This window comes from Pygoscelis adeliae, unplaced genomic scaffold, assembly GCF_000699105.1.
Source record: "Pygoscelis adeliae isolate BGI_AS28 unplaced genomic scaffold, ASM69910v1 Scaffold114, whole genome shotgun sequence".
In the NCBI taxonomy this organism is placed as follows: domain Eukaryota; kingdom Metazoa; phylum Chordata; class Aves; order Sphenisciformes; family Spheniscidae; genus Pygoscelis; species Pygoscelis adeliae.
The window spans coordinates 4,442,237-4,458,098 of record NW_008824587.1 but is presented as its reverse complement, the minus strand read 5'-3'; the positions used below and the strand labels follow the sequence as shown (position 1 = coordinate 4,458,098).

Genomic DNA, 15,862 nt, shown 5'->3' with positions numbered 1-15,862 from the left:
ACGGTTCGGGCCTGATCTCCCCGAGACGGTGAGGGGCTGGGCTGGGATCGGGGCCGGGGCCGCGGGGAACCTCTGTCCCGCGAGGGCTGCCAGGGTGTGCGGGTCCGTCCTGCGCATCCCAGGGGCAAGGTGGTCGGGATTTGGGCTGCCGGAGCAGCTGGCGTCGGGGCTCCCTGTCATCTGTAGCCCATTTTTTGTGACTCCGTTTCCCGTGGCTGAGATGGGTGGTGTTTGCCCGTGTAGAAGGTCCCATCTCGCGGCTGAGTTTGAGTCCCCCTCCCCACGCCACGAGAGTAAGACTGAAGGTGTCTTCTTTGTCCAAATTGCTTCTCGTCATAAAACTAACCCGTTCTGCTCCTGTCTCCATCACATCATTGGTTTTGGACTTTTGCTTATGTATTTGTTTTACGATATTGTAACCCCTGCAGCCCTCACTGTGTTTCCTTCCTTGAGTATCTGTGGTCTCCTCCCCAAGAGGAAATGCACAAAGTGTGTGTCGGAAGAAGTGGTGGTTGAGAAACAAATGCAAAGAGATGAAACAAGTTCTGTGATGAGGCAGAGGTTGGGCTAACGCCTGGACCCCCCCCTGGGTCCAGGACACTGCCCTGGCCGCATCTCTGGTCTTTATGTATCATCTGTATTAATGGACAAGTCAGTGTTTGCCTTTTTACACCGCTGTTTTGGAGTTTTTCATTGTTTTCATGTTCTAAGTTCTTTTAAAATAAGAACTCCATCATTATGATGCTAGTCGTTGTGAGTTGTGTGGTGAATTTTCAGAAGAGAGGCACGCGTGTCTTTCATTTAAATTCCTCGCGTGTTGCTCCTCTCATCCTTGTACCTGGAAGTTTTGCTGGAACTTATGCACAGGAACGAACCAAACGCCGTAACACCCTAGGCGGGTGATGAGACTGCATTTGTTCTGTAGATGGGGAACTTGAAAGGCAGAGAAGTTAAATAACTTTCTACAGTTATGTGACAAGTCTGTAGCAGACTCTGCGTGGTTCCTGGGACTTTGGATTCTTTTTTCCTTGATCTGCCTGCTAGACAGCACTGCTCTGCTGCAGAAAAGGCTGCTGATGCTTCTGGGTAGTATTTTCTGTGTAAATGCAGCTAATAATATTTTAAGGAGTTGGAGTTTGGTGGTGTATGTCAGGGAGCCAGTGCCTGAACTTGCCGTAGTGTGGAGAGCAGTCGCTGAAGTGTTGCCAGGGTGGCTGGTGCTGAACAAATGCCTTCAGATTTTCTAGGATTAAAAAGATGAACTGGGTGACTCTAACAGAATTCATAAATTCACATTAGCCCCTGGTTTCCTTAACAGTGGTCTGCTGCACTGCCTCTTGTTATTAAAAGTTGCGTTTATAGGAGCATAATGCAAATTACCTCTAACCTCATGGAACATTTCTGGCTCCGCAGTGTCACATTGCGGGACTGCAGGCTGAGAGCAGAGCTCTGGAGAGCGTGGGGCAGGGGTCACCCCTACAGCAGGGTTGGGCCCTAGGTTTGGATGCTGGGAAAAACAGCCCCTCTAACACGTTAACAACTTGCATTTGTGTTAAATATTACATCCTGGGCTCTGAGAGAGCTATAAAATTCAATGATCTTCATAGCTTCCACCTGGAAGAGGCTGTGTCCCGGCATCCTCCAAGCCCCCGCGCTGCCTGGACCCGGGGCTGTGGCTCTGGACTGCCATCTATTGAATTGCTCCAGCTTCGTCTTTGCAGGAGTTGTCCTTTTCGGAGGAATGCAGTTCAGGCTTAACACCCTAAAAACAAGGCACAGTAAGTTTGTTAGGAGAGCTCAGTGCTTCAGCACGACCTGAGGCTTGTCTTCACTAGACAGAAATAACTAAACCAGCTGGGTGTTGTCTTCGTTATCTCCTGCACCAGCCTCTCTGTCCGGATGGGAAATGCATCTTTAGTGGTGAAAACAAACATAATGCCACTTTCTGAAGCCTTGCAGTGTCCTTAGGAGTATATTATCCGGGGATCGGGAGAATATTGTTTGGTGAGGAGGACTTGGTGAGATAATGGTGCAAGCTGGGATGGATTTGTTTGCTTTCTGTCTCCTGAGAAATGAATGTTGATTTCTGAGAAAGGAAGATAGAGGATTTCTTCTTCTCCACTGCCTCTATTTTACCTCTTTTTTGCATCTCCCAGGAGCCTCTGAGGAGGAGGCTGCTCCCCTCCAGCAGAGCTTCATGATCCCCAAAAAGGAGATAAACATGGTTTCCGACATGGCCAAGTGGAAGCGCTCTCAGGTATGGCTCTGGGGTCAGGGAACACTGGTAAGTGCTTATTATCTTTCAGTGGCAGCCAGGTCTGGTCTGGGAACAGCCACGAGGTAAAGCAAGTTTGGGCAAGTAATGGGAAATTAATTTATTTGTGTTTTAAAGCAAAAGAGTTACTGCCTGTTTGTAGGAAAATTACTTGGCAGTGAGGCGTGGAGTCTGGCAGCCAAATACTCCAACAAAGGAGTGAGCCAGGGAGAGCCCAGAGGTTGAGGGAGACCAGAGGTGCTTAAAAATTATTATTGCTCCCTCCCAACAAGCTAGACGAGAAGCTGGTAACTATTTCATCCTACCTAGCCTGTACATTATATCAAAACTGGATTTACCCAGCGCTGTTTGAACTCAGCTTGAACATGGTCCTGCTGCCTGGCCCTCTAATAGCACCAGGTTGGGTTGATTCCTGGGGCCTTCCCACCTTGCTGTACTGGAAAGGGCTCTAGAGCCAAGGCCTTCAATTTCCTGGATAATTTTTGTTTACAGTATGTGTGGAGCTGGTGGAACAGGCAGGTTCTCCCCTCTCTGCCTTTGAGGGATTGGTGTGTTAGCCCAGACTTGTCCCACCTCTTAGGAGCAAGTTCTCGCTTGATGACTGATCTGTGATGTCTTAAGAGAAGCTTAAGCTATAGCCAGGTCTCAAGCAAACCTCTGAGTGCAGCTTCCTTTGTTAAGTCTCCTGGGTTTAAGGACTTGCTCCTGGTCAGGACTTCTGTGCAAGAGGGGCCCAAAGGAGGGAGAGGTGGCAGTGTGCTAGTCTGGTGTTTTCAAAGACTTAGAGCTGTGGAGCTGCACTGGATGTGATGCTTCAAAAGCAGCGAATTTAGAGAAGAGCAGTGAGGAGCCTGGGCTGTCTCCCACTTCTCCATCATGCAGGAGCACGGGAGAAGAGTAGAAGGAGGAAAGGGGGGATACAGGTGCAGGTCTGGGAGAAGCAGCGCGGAGCAGGATGTCTAGGCACAACTGAGACTCTGCAGAGCCGAGGAATTTGAATTTGACCTGATAGGAGGCAGGGAGCTGAGGGAATGATTTTGGGGGCAATGCGAGCATTTTTAGGATTCTCCTCTGTAATTTTTACAGCGATGCAGAGTTCTCAGTGCAATCGCCATCTGCCTCTGATGTCTGCCAAAAATAGCAGTAACCTCACAGCAAGCCCTGCACCCTGGGTGTCTCCAAGAAAGCAGCGTTGTGTGTTGGGAAAGGTTCCCTTGGTGTGCAGGAGTGTTCCCATGCTGTGTTGCTTGTTCAAACAGACTGTGGGTATTCACTAACGCCCTGCTCTCTTGGGTGTGTTTGCAGGCATACGCAGATTACATGGGCTTCATCCTCACTCTGAATGAAGGTGTCAGGGGCAAGAAGCTGACCTGCGAATACAAAGTTTCAGAGGTAGGAGAAGAGTTTGGATCCCCTTGTTTCTCCTTTTCTGCCTTTTTTTTTTCTTTCTTTTTTTTTTTTTGGCTCCTAGGCAAGGAACGAGTTGGCAGCTTATCTGGGAGCTGGGGAAAATAAATGGGGTTGGGTTATGCTTGGAAATGCAGATGTCAGCCTGCAATCCTCCCCGCAGGATGCAGAGGCTCTGTGTGTGCTTGCTGGATGGGAAATCAAACAAGTTACAAGTGGACAGAAGCTGGTGGTGAAAAGGAGGGTGCAGAAAGGACATGTTTTGACCCTGTTTTCGCAGTCTGGCTTCAGCCAGTGATGTTTTGAAGATGTGGTATTCCCTCCTGGTTGCAGGCAAAAGGCTGAGATGTCTTTACCATTCCTGTTCTCCCTCTGGCCTTTCTGTGGGACCCTGGGCAAGTCACTTGCCTCCCTGTCCCTGGGCTTCCTTGTTGCTCAGACTGTGTTAACAGCACTGATCTCCTCGGCCCGCACTGTAGCTGAGCTGTGTGAGGTCCGGTTTGACAGCGTGTGAGCTCAAGGCATGTCATTGAGTGGACCTGCCTCACCAAGGGTTGTGCTGAGGGCTACGGAGGGCTGCGGAGCACGCAGGAGGGTTGGGCTGGGGAGGTAGGTTTAGCCTGTGGGGCAGGATTGCCCCTTCCAAGGTGTTAAGCAGAAAGGACCTATTTTTCCCCTTGCATTAATGTGGCTGTCACCCGGTTCTGCCTGCTCCCGTGGCCAGTTTTAATGCCTGTTCACCTTATCAGGGCACGGTGAGATTGTTTGGAGCCAGAGGGGAAGGGCAGGCATCCTCAGTGGTGTTACTGCCTGGCCTCAGCCATGCTCAGTACTGGCCTGAGGTCTCTGGGTGCTGCTGTGATCTGCAGAGCATGTGTTGGCCACCAGCTTCACTTCTGTGTCACACGCTCCCTTGTTCTGCATTGCAGTGAGGAGATTCTTGGGTACATTTTTACTGTTCAAACTTATCACGGCTGTGCAAGAAAGCTGGGAATAGTCTAAAAAGGTGTAGGCAGAATGGGAAGTAGACTGGGCCCTGTGTGTTTATAGTTTCATTCTGGTGTGGGGAGGCAACCTAGGATGATCTTTAACCTAGTCATTTGTGTTTGAAGCAGGCATGTTGAGTCCAGCCTTCCCTTCTAGGAGCCAGTGTGTGAATGAGAAACTTGTTCATGGGGGGGATCAGGGATAATGAATCCCTCCCGAACAGGCTTTGTGTCCACCTTTTGTTCCTTCAATTCAGTAGAAACTGCTGCAAATGCTGGTCTTGCTTTCCACTGTTTACATTTCACCTTTGAGTTTTGCCTTTGTCATGATCTCGCTCATTTCCAACCATTCACAGAGCAGTTCTAGGGAAACAAAGCATTAAAAATGAGCAGAACAAAGGGGGGGGAAAAAACCCCTCTTCCGCCAACCCCTCTGAGCTGTCAGCTGCCTAGGAACAGCTGTATCGGGGCTGTGTCCGTGCAGCAGATCCCTCTTGGAGTGAATGTTTTCCATCTGCAGTCCCAGTCCAGGTGACAAACAAGAGACACGATCCTGACCGCTTGGGAAGTGGCAGGGAACATGTCTCATTCCCCTCACGCTGAGGAGAGCAGAAGCCTGTGACTTGAGGCACAGGTGGAGCATCCCCAGGGTTGCCTTGTTGATGAGGTTGCCTGTTCACGCGGGTTCATTTGTAGATCAAACTGCTTATCTGTGCCTTTAAAGGCTCAGCCCCTTGTGGCCTCTGCTTGCATCTCTGCTCTGCTTTCTTTTTTGCCGTACCTGCTGCTGATGTGCTTTTGTGCCATCCCATCTTCCTCCCTGATCAAATGCTGGGGACGCTTTCCTTTGGCAGATGACCTCCTGGAATCCTTTCTGCTGAATGCGTATCCTCTCCACGACTTACTGGTATTGCTTTGCTGTGGAAAAAAAAGAAAGTATGGTCTGCTCCGCTTTGAAAGAGACAGCTTAATGGTTTCCAGAGTAGTGTGTCGATATCAAACTGTCTGCTGGAGCGAGAGCTGGATCCTTTGGGGGCTGAGCCCCTTCTGAGACTTGCTGATCTTGCTCTGCTCTTACTGAAAAATTGCGTGGAGCTGTCTGGGGTTTTGCTGGAGGCATCTGACAAGTAGTGATAGCTGAGCTGTTGTTTAGGACTCTGGCATAGACACTATGTCTAGCACAAGGTTGTGTGACTGATAGGCTGTGACCTGCCTTCTCCTCCTGGAGGGAGTGCTTTTCACGGGAGGATCTGTGCAGTGACTGCTGGGGTGCAGCCTGGAGCAGTTTTTCAAAGCTGTGGCTTTAATCAGAGGAGCAGTGCAGCAAGGAGGAGGTTAATTTTGGCCGTGCGAGGAGCAGACCTTCCCTTCAAACAGTTCGCTGCACCGGGGGAAATTGGCCGGCCTCGTGGCTTGCTCCGGTTCCAGTAGGGAAGTGGGGGAAGCAGCAAATGCCCCAACTTTAGCAGCTCCCCCCTCCAACAGGGCCCGAGGAGCCCACAGGGGCAGGCTTGGACTGCCTTGTGATGCCTTCTCAGCACCTCTGTCTGCCTGGCCCCTGCTCTTGAGAGATGCTGACAGGTCTCTGCTCTGTAGCAGGCTCTGTGGTTTGCCTTTGGGACCGGTGGCAGACTCAGAGTCAAGGGGATGCAAAATCAGCACAACGAGAAGAGCAAGGAGAGCGGAGGGGAGGCTGCCCTTGCTTTGATCACTGGAAAGGTAAAGCAAAAATAGAGCTTAAAAACCCAGCCAGGCAAAACAAGGCTGCAGTGCTGCTGATGGTTGTGTTCCCGTAAGCTCTGCTCTTCCCCTCCTTCTCCCCCGCTGAGGTCGGCCCTGGATGCACAAGTTTCCTCTGCTGGACAATGGGAAGCTGCTTCTTTTAGTAACCCCCTTTTCAAAGGGCCTCAAGCCCAAAACGAGCCGCATCTCTTTAATTATTTATTGGCATGGCTGCGCCGGCAGCTGGGTCCTGCTCTCCCGTGTTCAGTGGGGCTGGGCTTTTTAATCCCTTTAAAGCAAGCGAGTGGGGAAGGGGAGGTTCGACTTTTGCGCTCCCCAAGGCCTGCGGGCAGATCTGGGGAGGGGGAAGGAGCCGGTCCTTGGCAGCCATTTATCCAGGCAGCACTGAGTGCTCGCTGAGAGGGGTTTGAAATACGGTAGCTGCTCGTAATGAGCTGCTGGTGCCGGCGGATAAATCACCAGCACGATTTAATTATTTAACGCAATCCAGTGCTGGGGATGCTGTTGCTTAATTGGAGGGGAATGCAATAGCCAGGAAGGAGTAGAGCTGAGTCCAAACCTGGCCCGGTGCAGTGGGGAGACACTGGGTTTCTACAGCGTTTCAGGCAGCAGGGAGCTGAAGCAGTGGGGGTCGCGCTGCCTCAGTCCACGCGAATCTGGGTCACTGGCCCATTAGTGGCTCCAGCTTGCAGCCTCACCAGGGCACCCAGAGCTTCTGGCCCCCCACGTCCCTTGGCACTTGGGTCTGTTGTGTTCCTGGTGTGCTCAGGTCTTGTCCTCTATCCCAGCCTCTAGCCTGGCTCAGTGGCCAAGTGTCAAGGTCCTGTGGGGTGGGTTGATCCGTCCCCTGCCTGATCCTGCTTCCGGCTGGCTGATCCCACCATGTCCTTGGCTCCTGAGGAGCCGCTGTCTGTGGGAGGCTGTGTCTGCCATGAGACCCTTCCTCCTGGGAGCAGAGGGCATGGGGAGTGATCCACAGCTGGTTCAGTGGCACGGCTCTGCCATGCCTGTCTCTCCACCCGCCCCCTTTGAGTGGCACTTCAAGGGCTAGAAACTTGCTGGGCTCGGCTGTTTCCTCGTCCTCCCGGCAGGCAGCGTGAAGAATTGAACCACAGCCCAGGAGACCAGCCGGCTTCACACGGTTGATGCCTCCAGCAAAGTCAAACCAGCCGCTGCTTCTGCTGTCCTCTTTGTCCCCTTGAAGGAGGAATCCCCCCTTGAGACAGAGGAGCCTACATTGCCCAGGGCCTGGCCAGCTGCTGTGGTGGCTGATGGCTCTCCGGCTGCTTGGAGTTGGGTGAGGAGAATCCCAGAGCCTCTGGCAGGCTTGACCAGTTGCCGGCAGAGCCTCCTAAAACTGTTTGGAGCTGCTTAAGGTGCTGCCTCTTGGTGCGTGGGGTGTAGCCGTTCCCCAGCTGTATGGGCAAGGCAAGGGAGGAAGCTGTGTGCATTGGCCAGCCCTGGTCCTAACAGTACAGCTTGAGACATTGTGCTGCATCGCCTGTTGCACCTCTCTTCTTTTCCTTGATGGCCACAGCAGTGCCTCCTCCAGTCACTCTCATACATCCTACTCAAGTTCCTCACTTTCTCCTTCCAGCGCTAAGTGTAAGAAATATGGCCCTGTTGTCCTGCTGTTGCATTTGTCTTCCCATCAGCTTTGGTTGTATTGAGACATTTCTCTGAGAGCCAAGAGCTTCTCATGCTTGCTCTGCTGAGACCGCTGGTGGGCAAACCAGGCTGCCTCTTCCCCTGGGTTGGAGCTGCTGTAGCAGTCTGGCTGGTATGAGTTTGAAGCAACAGGAATCATGCTGAGAAGGTTGACCTGCAATTAGGCTCTGCTGCACTGGATGCTGTACAAACGGTAACACCATCACTGCTAATCCTGGCTCCTAAGAGACACTTCAGGACAAAGATTAGAGGCCTTGAGAAGGGCCTCTAAATCACATCATCAGCCACTGGTGAGGCTATAAGGTAAGTGCTGTGCTGTATCCTGCGTGGGACGCAGGACCCTCAAGATGCAGAGCCTGAGTTTTGTGTTAGAGATCCCTGAATTGCGTAGCACTTCCCTGCTTCTCAGTCCTGTATGCCCTACAGCTAGGAGCTTGCTGTAGCTCTTCTCCCAGAGGTTTTAGAGCATAGTGCTGTTACAGCTCATGAAAGACCGTGTGGGTGACTGGAGAGCCTGCTTCAGGCTGGGCTTTGTACTGGACTGATCTGAGGGGAAGGATGGCTTTCCTGGCCCCTCTGCATTTTGGGGAGGGTTGGCACACCCCGTTTCCGCTTGCCACCCTTAGGAAGGATGGTGTGGCTTCAACGACTCCAATCCAGGGCAGAGATGTCAGAGCCTGAGGGACTGCTCTGTTTTATGTCACTGTGACCCCTCATCTCTTTTGTCTCTGTAGCCCATTGAAAAGCTGGTGGCTCTTCTGAACACCCTTGACAGATGGATCGATGAAACCCCACCAGTGGATCAACCTTCTCGCTTCGGGAACAAAGCCTTCAGGACCTGGTACGCCAAACTAGACCAGGTGAGCATGTCTTTCACATGTAGTGTTACATGCAGCTCCTACAGAAGGGCAGCATGCCCAGCAGGGGTAGCAGAACGGCTCCGTCATTGTGTGGCAGCCAAGCAGCCTACAGAGGAATTGCTCATATAAGCTGTGAAGGATCCATCTCTTGATACACATTGCTTACCCCTGATCTGGTTTGGTTTTCTCCTCTTATGGGAGCATATGGTCCATGTAAATGCTCTTGGCTGGGTCTCCAAGTCCTGGATGGTCCGTGAGGGCCCTCCAAGCCCAAGGAACTCCTTTGCTTTGTAACTGCCCAGTATGCCTGCTAGCTGATGAGTGACACACAAAATCGGAGGAAGGTTATGAAACTGCTTGACTTCCTTCAGCTCAGAGCACTTGCCCTGCGCCAAGCTCTGGAGGTGGCACAGTCCCAGCAGCAATGAGCTTGCAGGTGGTCTGCTGCTCTATTAAGGCTTTTGTCCTGGAGATGAATCAGTGGGTAACTGGGTTGTTGTACTTGGATGGTGAAGCTTTTTTTTCCTACAGGATGCATGTGGCCTGGGTAAGTGTCAGGACAAGCTCCCCCTGAATTGCTCCATCTCTGGAGATGACTTCTTCAACAGGAGAACTTGCTTCTCTGTCATGCTGGCTCCGGCCATTGTAGGAGTGCACCATTGCAGCTCCCACTCTGCAGCAGTGTCTGAGCAGAGGGTGACTTGCTCCTGGGGACTGTGACAGATCTGCACTCACTCGAGGGAGTATTCTGTGTCTTTCAGGAAGCAGAAAAGTTGGTGGCAACAGTGATCCCCAAGCATTTGGCTGACGCTGCACCAGAAGTGGCCGTGTACCTGAAGGAATCCGTGGGGAACTCCACCCGCATTGACTATGGCACAGGTACCTGGGCATGCATGCTGGTTGAGACTTGACTTCCTCAGGTAGTGACCCTTTGGAGCCTGGTGCTGCGTTTATTTAAATATGTTATTGCCACTGTTTTTTAGAGCCAGCTTGATACAAACACCTTCCTTCTAGGGCCTCTTCACCCCTATGTCCAGTGTGGGCTACGACTGAGAGCTGGGGCTGGGCGCAGGGCTGTGCTAGAGCTATGACACCCTTTTCGTGTCTCATCTGAGGAAATGTGAACCAAGCTGTGCAAGCCATTCTGGGATAAGCTGTAGGAGCTGCTTTACCGCATACAGCAGTCCTGCATGGCTGATCTGCAACAGGCGGTTTAGAGGGATAAAATATAATTACTTGAATTGGAACTAGAATGGGAACCGAGTTTGTATTCAGTGGGAGGTGGCTTGAGGTCTGGTGCTCCCTAGAAGTGACATCACTGCTTACAGAGGGGCTTTGAAATCTGAAGGTAGAAGCATTTTGCACCTAAGGAGACACTGAATTGTGGGTTTCAGTAACTACACTGGCTTCAGTTAGACTTAAATCCAGAATCATCTACATGCTCTGCTCCTCTGTCTGGAGGACATGTGGTGTACTGAGGAGAGTGTCCTCACCAAAAGGCAGGAGAGCAAGACACGACTTTGGAGCTGGGCAGGGAGAAGAGGAGGATGTGGGTAAAAGGATCAGGAGCTGGAGGCTGAGCAGTGCTTGCCAGGAGAGCTGCAGCTCGCCGGCACCAGGGGGAGATGTTGTCTTTGGAAAGGGACCCGCTGGCTGGGGTTTTGACAACTCAGGGAAGGAAATTCAGCCTTTCCTCCCCTCCTGTGTGTCCCAAGCCAGTGGCCCATGTCCTAGCTCACAGTGGCTTGACCGTAGGTTGCACTTTGTTCCTACACTGGGAGCTGCACTTCTTCCTAGCGTGGAGCTGCTGATCTTGTACCCTCCCTTCTTCTGTGGTCCCTTCCACTAAAAGACATTGCCCTGGTTTTGCTGGTTATTTCTTTTCCTTGCTGCTAGCTGGAGAACCAAGCTGCAGAGGCTCAGCCTGAGATCCCAGTACCTTCTGGGATGGACTGTTCCCAGCAGTGTCATGGGATCTACATCCTTCCGACACAGATATTTTTGAAGCGGGAGGAAATCTGTTTACTTGCAGATGTGAGGTTCTCTTGCATCCCCCGAGCAAACAACTCTGCGGTGCTCCACTTCCCTGCTGTGCCAAGCTCCTGAGAAAGGCCCTGCCTTGCTCCCAGCACTCCCAGTGTTGGAGATGTTTTTCCTCAAGAACTTTTTTTTTTCCCCCCCAGAGTTAATAATCACCTTATGAATGTCTAGAAGGTATACTTTGGGTGGGTGCTGTGTGGGATGAAATATTGTCAGCTCATGTCATTAACAGAATGAGGTAGCACCTTAGGGACAACTGGGTGGGGCTCTCGACACGGGGAATATGACTGCTGTGGTTTCTGAAGAGCCATTGTGGTGCCCACAGAAAGGTTGTCCTGGGGACCAGAGGCACCAGTGTCACATCTCTTTATCTCTGTCAACTCCAGGGCACGAAGCTGCATTTGCAGCCTTTCTCTGCTGCCTCTGCAAAATCGGTGTGCTCAGAGTGGATGACCAGATGGCCATTGTCTTTAAAGTATTTAACAGGTGAGGTAATCGAAGGAGAAGGGCTGGAAGCGTTGGGCTGTTTGGGGGCAGATCCCTGACAGTGTCCACTTCCAGCTGTCTGAGATGTGTGAGGTGTTACTACCTGTTCTGTACACCAGACTCCTCCTGTAGTCTGGGCTGATTGTGCCCCCTTTCTTCCATTCATCCGCACCCATTTGGGAGGGAGAAATTGTAAGAAGAGCCGCCTCCTGGGGTGTGAGCTGGGCAAATCAAGGGCCTTCTACAAAGATGTGTACATAATTAGAGAACGTGAGTGCTGAAGGGCTTGCTGGCCTAGGGAAAAAGGGCAGAATGGGAAAACTGAAGACAAATTTAGACAAAATTAGGAGGCAGATGAACTTAATGGACTGTACGGTGACCCATTATAATTATCTCCAAAAGAGGTGATAGCACCTTGTCTGTTAGAGGCTGAGTGTCTTTCTGGAGAGTTACTTTAGTTGAGCACAAGTTACTGAGCTCCGCAGAAATATGTGGGTGAAGCTCTGTGATTTCTGATAGGAAGATCTGATCAGAGGATCTAACATCTCTTCAGGCATTAAAAAAAAAAAAAAAAAAAAAAAAATCTATGAAACTGGCAGCCCTCCACTGCTCCTCTGGATGTATTTCCAGCCCAGGAGGTAGAGTTGGTAGTGATGAAACTGGTGGAATGGGTGTTTGGAGTCCAGAGATCTAATCCCAGCTGTATCACTGTTTGGTGGCATGGAAACAATTTCCTTCAGTAGTACTTCCAGCTTGAATTTTCCACCTGAAAAGTGGAAGTAGCGGTTGCCGTAAGGTGGAAAGCTTTCTGAGCTCTTTTGGAAGTTGCTGAAGGAGAGTGAAGTATCAATGTTTTCAAATAACAATGGGGGTGGGGAAAGATCTGCACCAATACAAGACACTGCAGATAAAGTAAACCCCTGCTACTTGCTTTCTTAGTGAATTTGGTGTTAAAAAAACAAAACAAAACCAAAAACCCCAATTTTTAAAAGGTGCTGCTATTTGCTACTGTACCTACCGCCAGGCTGCTTTTTGTGGCGAAGGAGCTGAATATATATTCTATGTACTGTGCTGTATGTGGGGGTCCTGCTTGCAAGTGATGAAGTTGTGTCCTTCTCCAAACAGTCCTCATGTAAGTCCATGAAGACAGAAGAAGGCCTTGTCTTAACCCTTCCTTCTCTCTTTGGTCTCAGGTACCTAGAGGTGATGCGAAAACTTCAGAAGACCTACAGGATGGAACCTGCTGGCAGCCAGGGCGTGTGGGGCTTGGATGACTTCCAATTTCTACCTTTCATATGGGGCAGTTCCCAGCTGATAGGTACTAACAAAAATCTTCTCGTGTCCCAGCCTGCCCCCTGCCCCGTCTGTCTAGGTTGCAAAGATGATAGGGCTTGGGACTGACTTCTAAATTCAAATATGCCAAATTTGTGTATAATACAGCAGAAGAGTTTGCTTGGAGCTTGGATTTTCTTCTTCTCAGCTTTCCAAATAAAGCTAGTTGCTTAGGCTGGGAGTTGGAAGGCTTCCTTGTACTGTACATCTGTCTTTATTCCAATGGCTACAATCTTTTTAAAAGGCGAGTCTTCTCTTTGGTGCTAGAAAACATATTTGCTGCCCTGAGGAGTCTACCAGGTGCTCTCACTGCTGAGGCACTGGAGTGGGAGATGATATGGAAGGGAGCAGCTCTGTGCTGACTTCTGAAGAGCTCTGTTGGGAGGATCGTGTTTCTTCTGGAAGAGGGGCAGGACAAGACCTGATTGAACTTGGTCTCAGAAGGGGGGTGCTATACAGGTTACTTCCTATTGTCTTTTACTCTTTTTAGACCATCCAAATCTGGAGCCTCGACACTTTGTTGATGAGAAGGTGGTAAATGAAAACCATAAGGACTTCATGTTCCTGGAATGCATCCTCTTCATTACAGAGGTGAGGACTGGAAGGTTTGTCCCACAGGGAAGTTCTCTTGACGTTAGATACTTGGCTCTGGCTGTGGTTTTCTCTTCCTCCTTTGCTTGCTTGTTTGCTCTCATAGAACTATGCGGTTGAACTGTTGTTGCACGTCTGAGGTGCTCTCCTTGAATGAGTTGAGACAGGGATGTTGAGAGGAAAGAATAATTAAGCTAGATGGGCTGTGGATTGCAGTTGAAGGGAGCTGTAACGAGCAAACAAATAACCTTGGATCATCAGTTGGATCAGTCAGTGGGAACTTGAATGGAGAAGACTGGTGCCTGCAAGTGTGCTAGGAAGATGAAGTAGGAGCTGCAAAACGACTGGGCTTGCCAAGATAACCTCCCTTCCCTCCAGCCGTTGGGTGCTGTCTAGCAGGCCCTGGGCCTCCCCTTGCTTAGGGCAGGCTCCCAAACCTCCGTGCAGCTTGGTCTCCTCCAGATTCTACCAAAAGAGTTGCCCATTAAATGCGCCTTATTTGCAAACGATCTTGAGCAGAGATGGTGCTGAGATTCACCCAGCTGGCAACGCTGTCAGAACCATGTTTCTGCTCAAGCACTGTAGGGCCCTTGCGTGAGGGACTGGTGATATTCAGCTTGTTGCCAACCGTGGGCAGTGTTTCTCAGTGAGGGAGCTCATGGCTTTCTGCCCTCAGCTGCAGTGGGTGACCTGGCTGTGTTTCCACCGTCCCTCTTGCTGCATGGTCTGGGCAGGGAGAGCAAGAACCACACGCTCTGTTGTGGTGGGGGATTTCTTGTCTCTGGCAAGAGAGAGTTGATGGGATTAATTTTGAAGGACAGAGTGCGGTTCTTCCCCTTTGTTCTGTTTGCTTTTCCCCCCCTCCTCGCCTCTCTAATTTAGTGATTAGATGAGAAGGGAGGTTACAGAATATGAACTTAGCCTTTCATGTAGGAAATTTTCATAGGAGCCTTTGGCCCAAACCCCAGGAGGTGCTGCGTCAAGTCCTGCCGAATGTAGTAGGGTTTGTTGGTACTTAGCACCCCACAGGGTTTAACCCTTAATGCAGAGATAAATCATGCCATGGGTAGTAAACAGGAGCTGGCAGAAGAGATCAAGATGAGGACAGGAAAGCAGGAGCCAAGATGGTCTAAGATTTAGTTTAATTTGGGCCTCTGTAATATCCAGACAGAGCACTAAAACATAAAAACATACAAAAACATACATCTGTTAAAAACATAAAAAACATACATCTCTTGACATGTGTGTAGAAAATTCTGCAGTGCGCAGATGACATGTGAAGTTTAAAATACACAGCACCACACTGCTTCTTCAGGTCACTCTGCTTTTGCCTGCAGAAAGTTAGCTTTTTAGTAGGCTTTTAAAATAAGTGATTTCACTTCTTTTTCCGCACATTTGTTGAGAATCATGGAATTCAGTGTTTCTGCTGTGTTCCTCAGTGCCACCTGGTGGCAAGGAGCCCTCCTCTCGGGCCTTCCTGGCGTGAGCCGCTAAGGGATGGCAACAACTTGGATTATCAAATGCATGGTGTTTTCAATCCATCTTCATGCAGGCACTGTTTCCTTTTTGTAAAGATTTTGCTTTTTAAATGTGTTTTTTCTCTCCAAAATGCCTGGGAAAGCTGTTACTGCCACTAGGGGGGGCTGAGACAGCCTCGAGTGCCCTCCAAATGCTTTCTCTCCAAAATCAACAACAAAACAAAATAGCAGGGAAAAGCATAGAAGGGATTAGAGACTTTAATAAATTAACGATATTATTTTCTTCTGAGCTTGTCAGCTAGAAACAGCTCTCCTTTAAAGGTGTTAAACACGTAGCAAACACCACAACAGTTCCCATAGTGGGTCTGGTATGTCTTACCGACATGAGAGCAGGTTTTGTTTCAGCAAGCTGCAACCGAGGTAGGTTGTTTTCTTTCAACTGAGAGACTATTCTCTTGAGCAGATATTTTTCTCAGCCCCTGGGTGACGTTTCAGGGATATGAATATACACTGTCGTGGCGTTTGCCACGTGTATATTTAAACCTCAGGCTCTTAAAGTAGCAGTGAGATGATGTCCAGGCTGAACCCACTGAGGCAGCCTCCTTACAGCAGCACCACCCTGCACGGCGCACAGGCACGGCAGCGAGCCTTGCATAAGCTGGCCTGCTGTTGGGAAATCTGCGGGGTGGTTTTGGACCTGAACACGTGGTTCTTGAATAGGGTGAGGTTTACGGAGCCGGCTGGGACTCGAGCTATCCCCCTGCTGCCGCCTTGCCTGCCAAAGTGTGCTGCAGGGTGCGTGTGGTACCCGTAGGTGTGAGGATGAGGAGGGTTTGGGAGCATCTCTGCGGTGCCTGCCGCGCTGGGGGCTGTGGATGGCAGCGATGGAAGGGCTGTGTGTGTTTGTGCAGAAGAGGGGTGCCGGGTACGCCCCGGCTGTTGCAGTGGATCAGTGAGATCGCCCAGATGCTCCTCCAAGGGCCCGGGGCAGGCAGC

At 50.5% G+C, this 15,862-nt stretch overlaps 1 protein-coding gene across 1 annotated transcript in view; it reads left to right on the top strand.

The window, feature by feature from the left end:
- The first annotated feature begins 2,159 nt into the window (after window positions 1–2,159).
- Window positions 2,160–15,862, top strand: part of PPP2R4 (protein phosphatase 2A activator, regulatory subunit 4) — a 22,905-nt gene continuing 9,202 nt past the window's right edge. Inside the window, exons 1-7 of the mRNA XM_009322097.1 lie at window positions 2,160–2,257; window positions 3,581–3,667; window positions 8,814–8,939; window positions 9,701–9,818; window positions 11,366–11,465; window positions 12,659–12,783; window positions 13,288–13,388. Coding sequence (XP_009320372.1) covers window positions 2,198–2,257; window positions 3,581–3,667; window positions 8,814–8,939; window positions 9,701–9,818; window positions 11,366–11,465; window positions 12,659–12,783; window positions 13,288–13,388 — 717 coding nt within the window. The 5' untranslated portion in view covers window positions 2,160–2,197. The remainder of the gene's footprint in view (window positions 2,258–3,580; window positions 3,668–8,813; window positions 8,940–9,700; window positions 9,819–11,365; window positions 11,466–12,658; window positions 12,784–13,287; window positions 13,389–15,862) is intronic.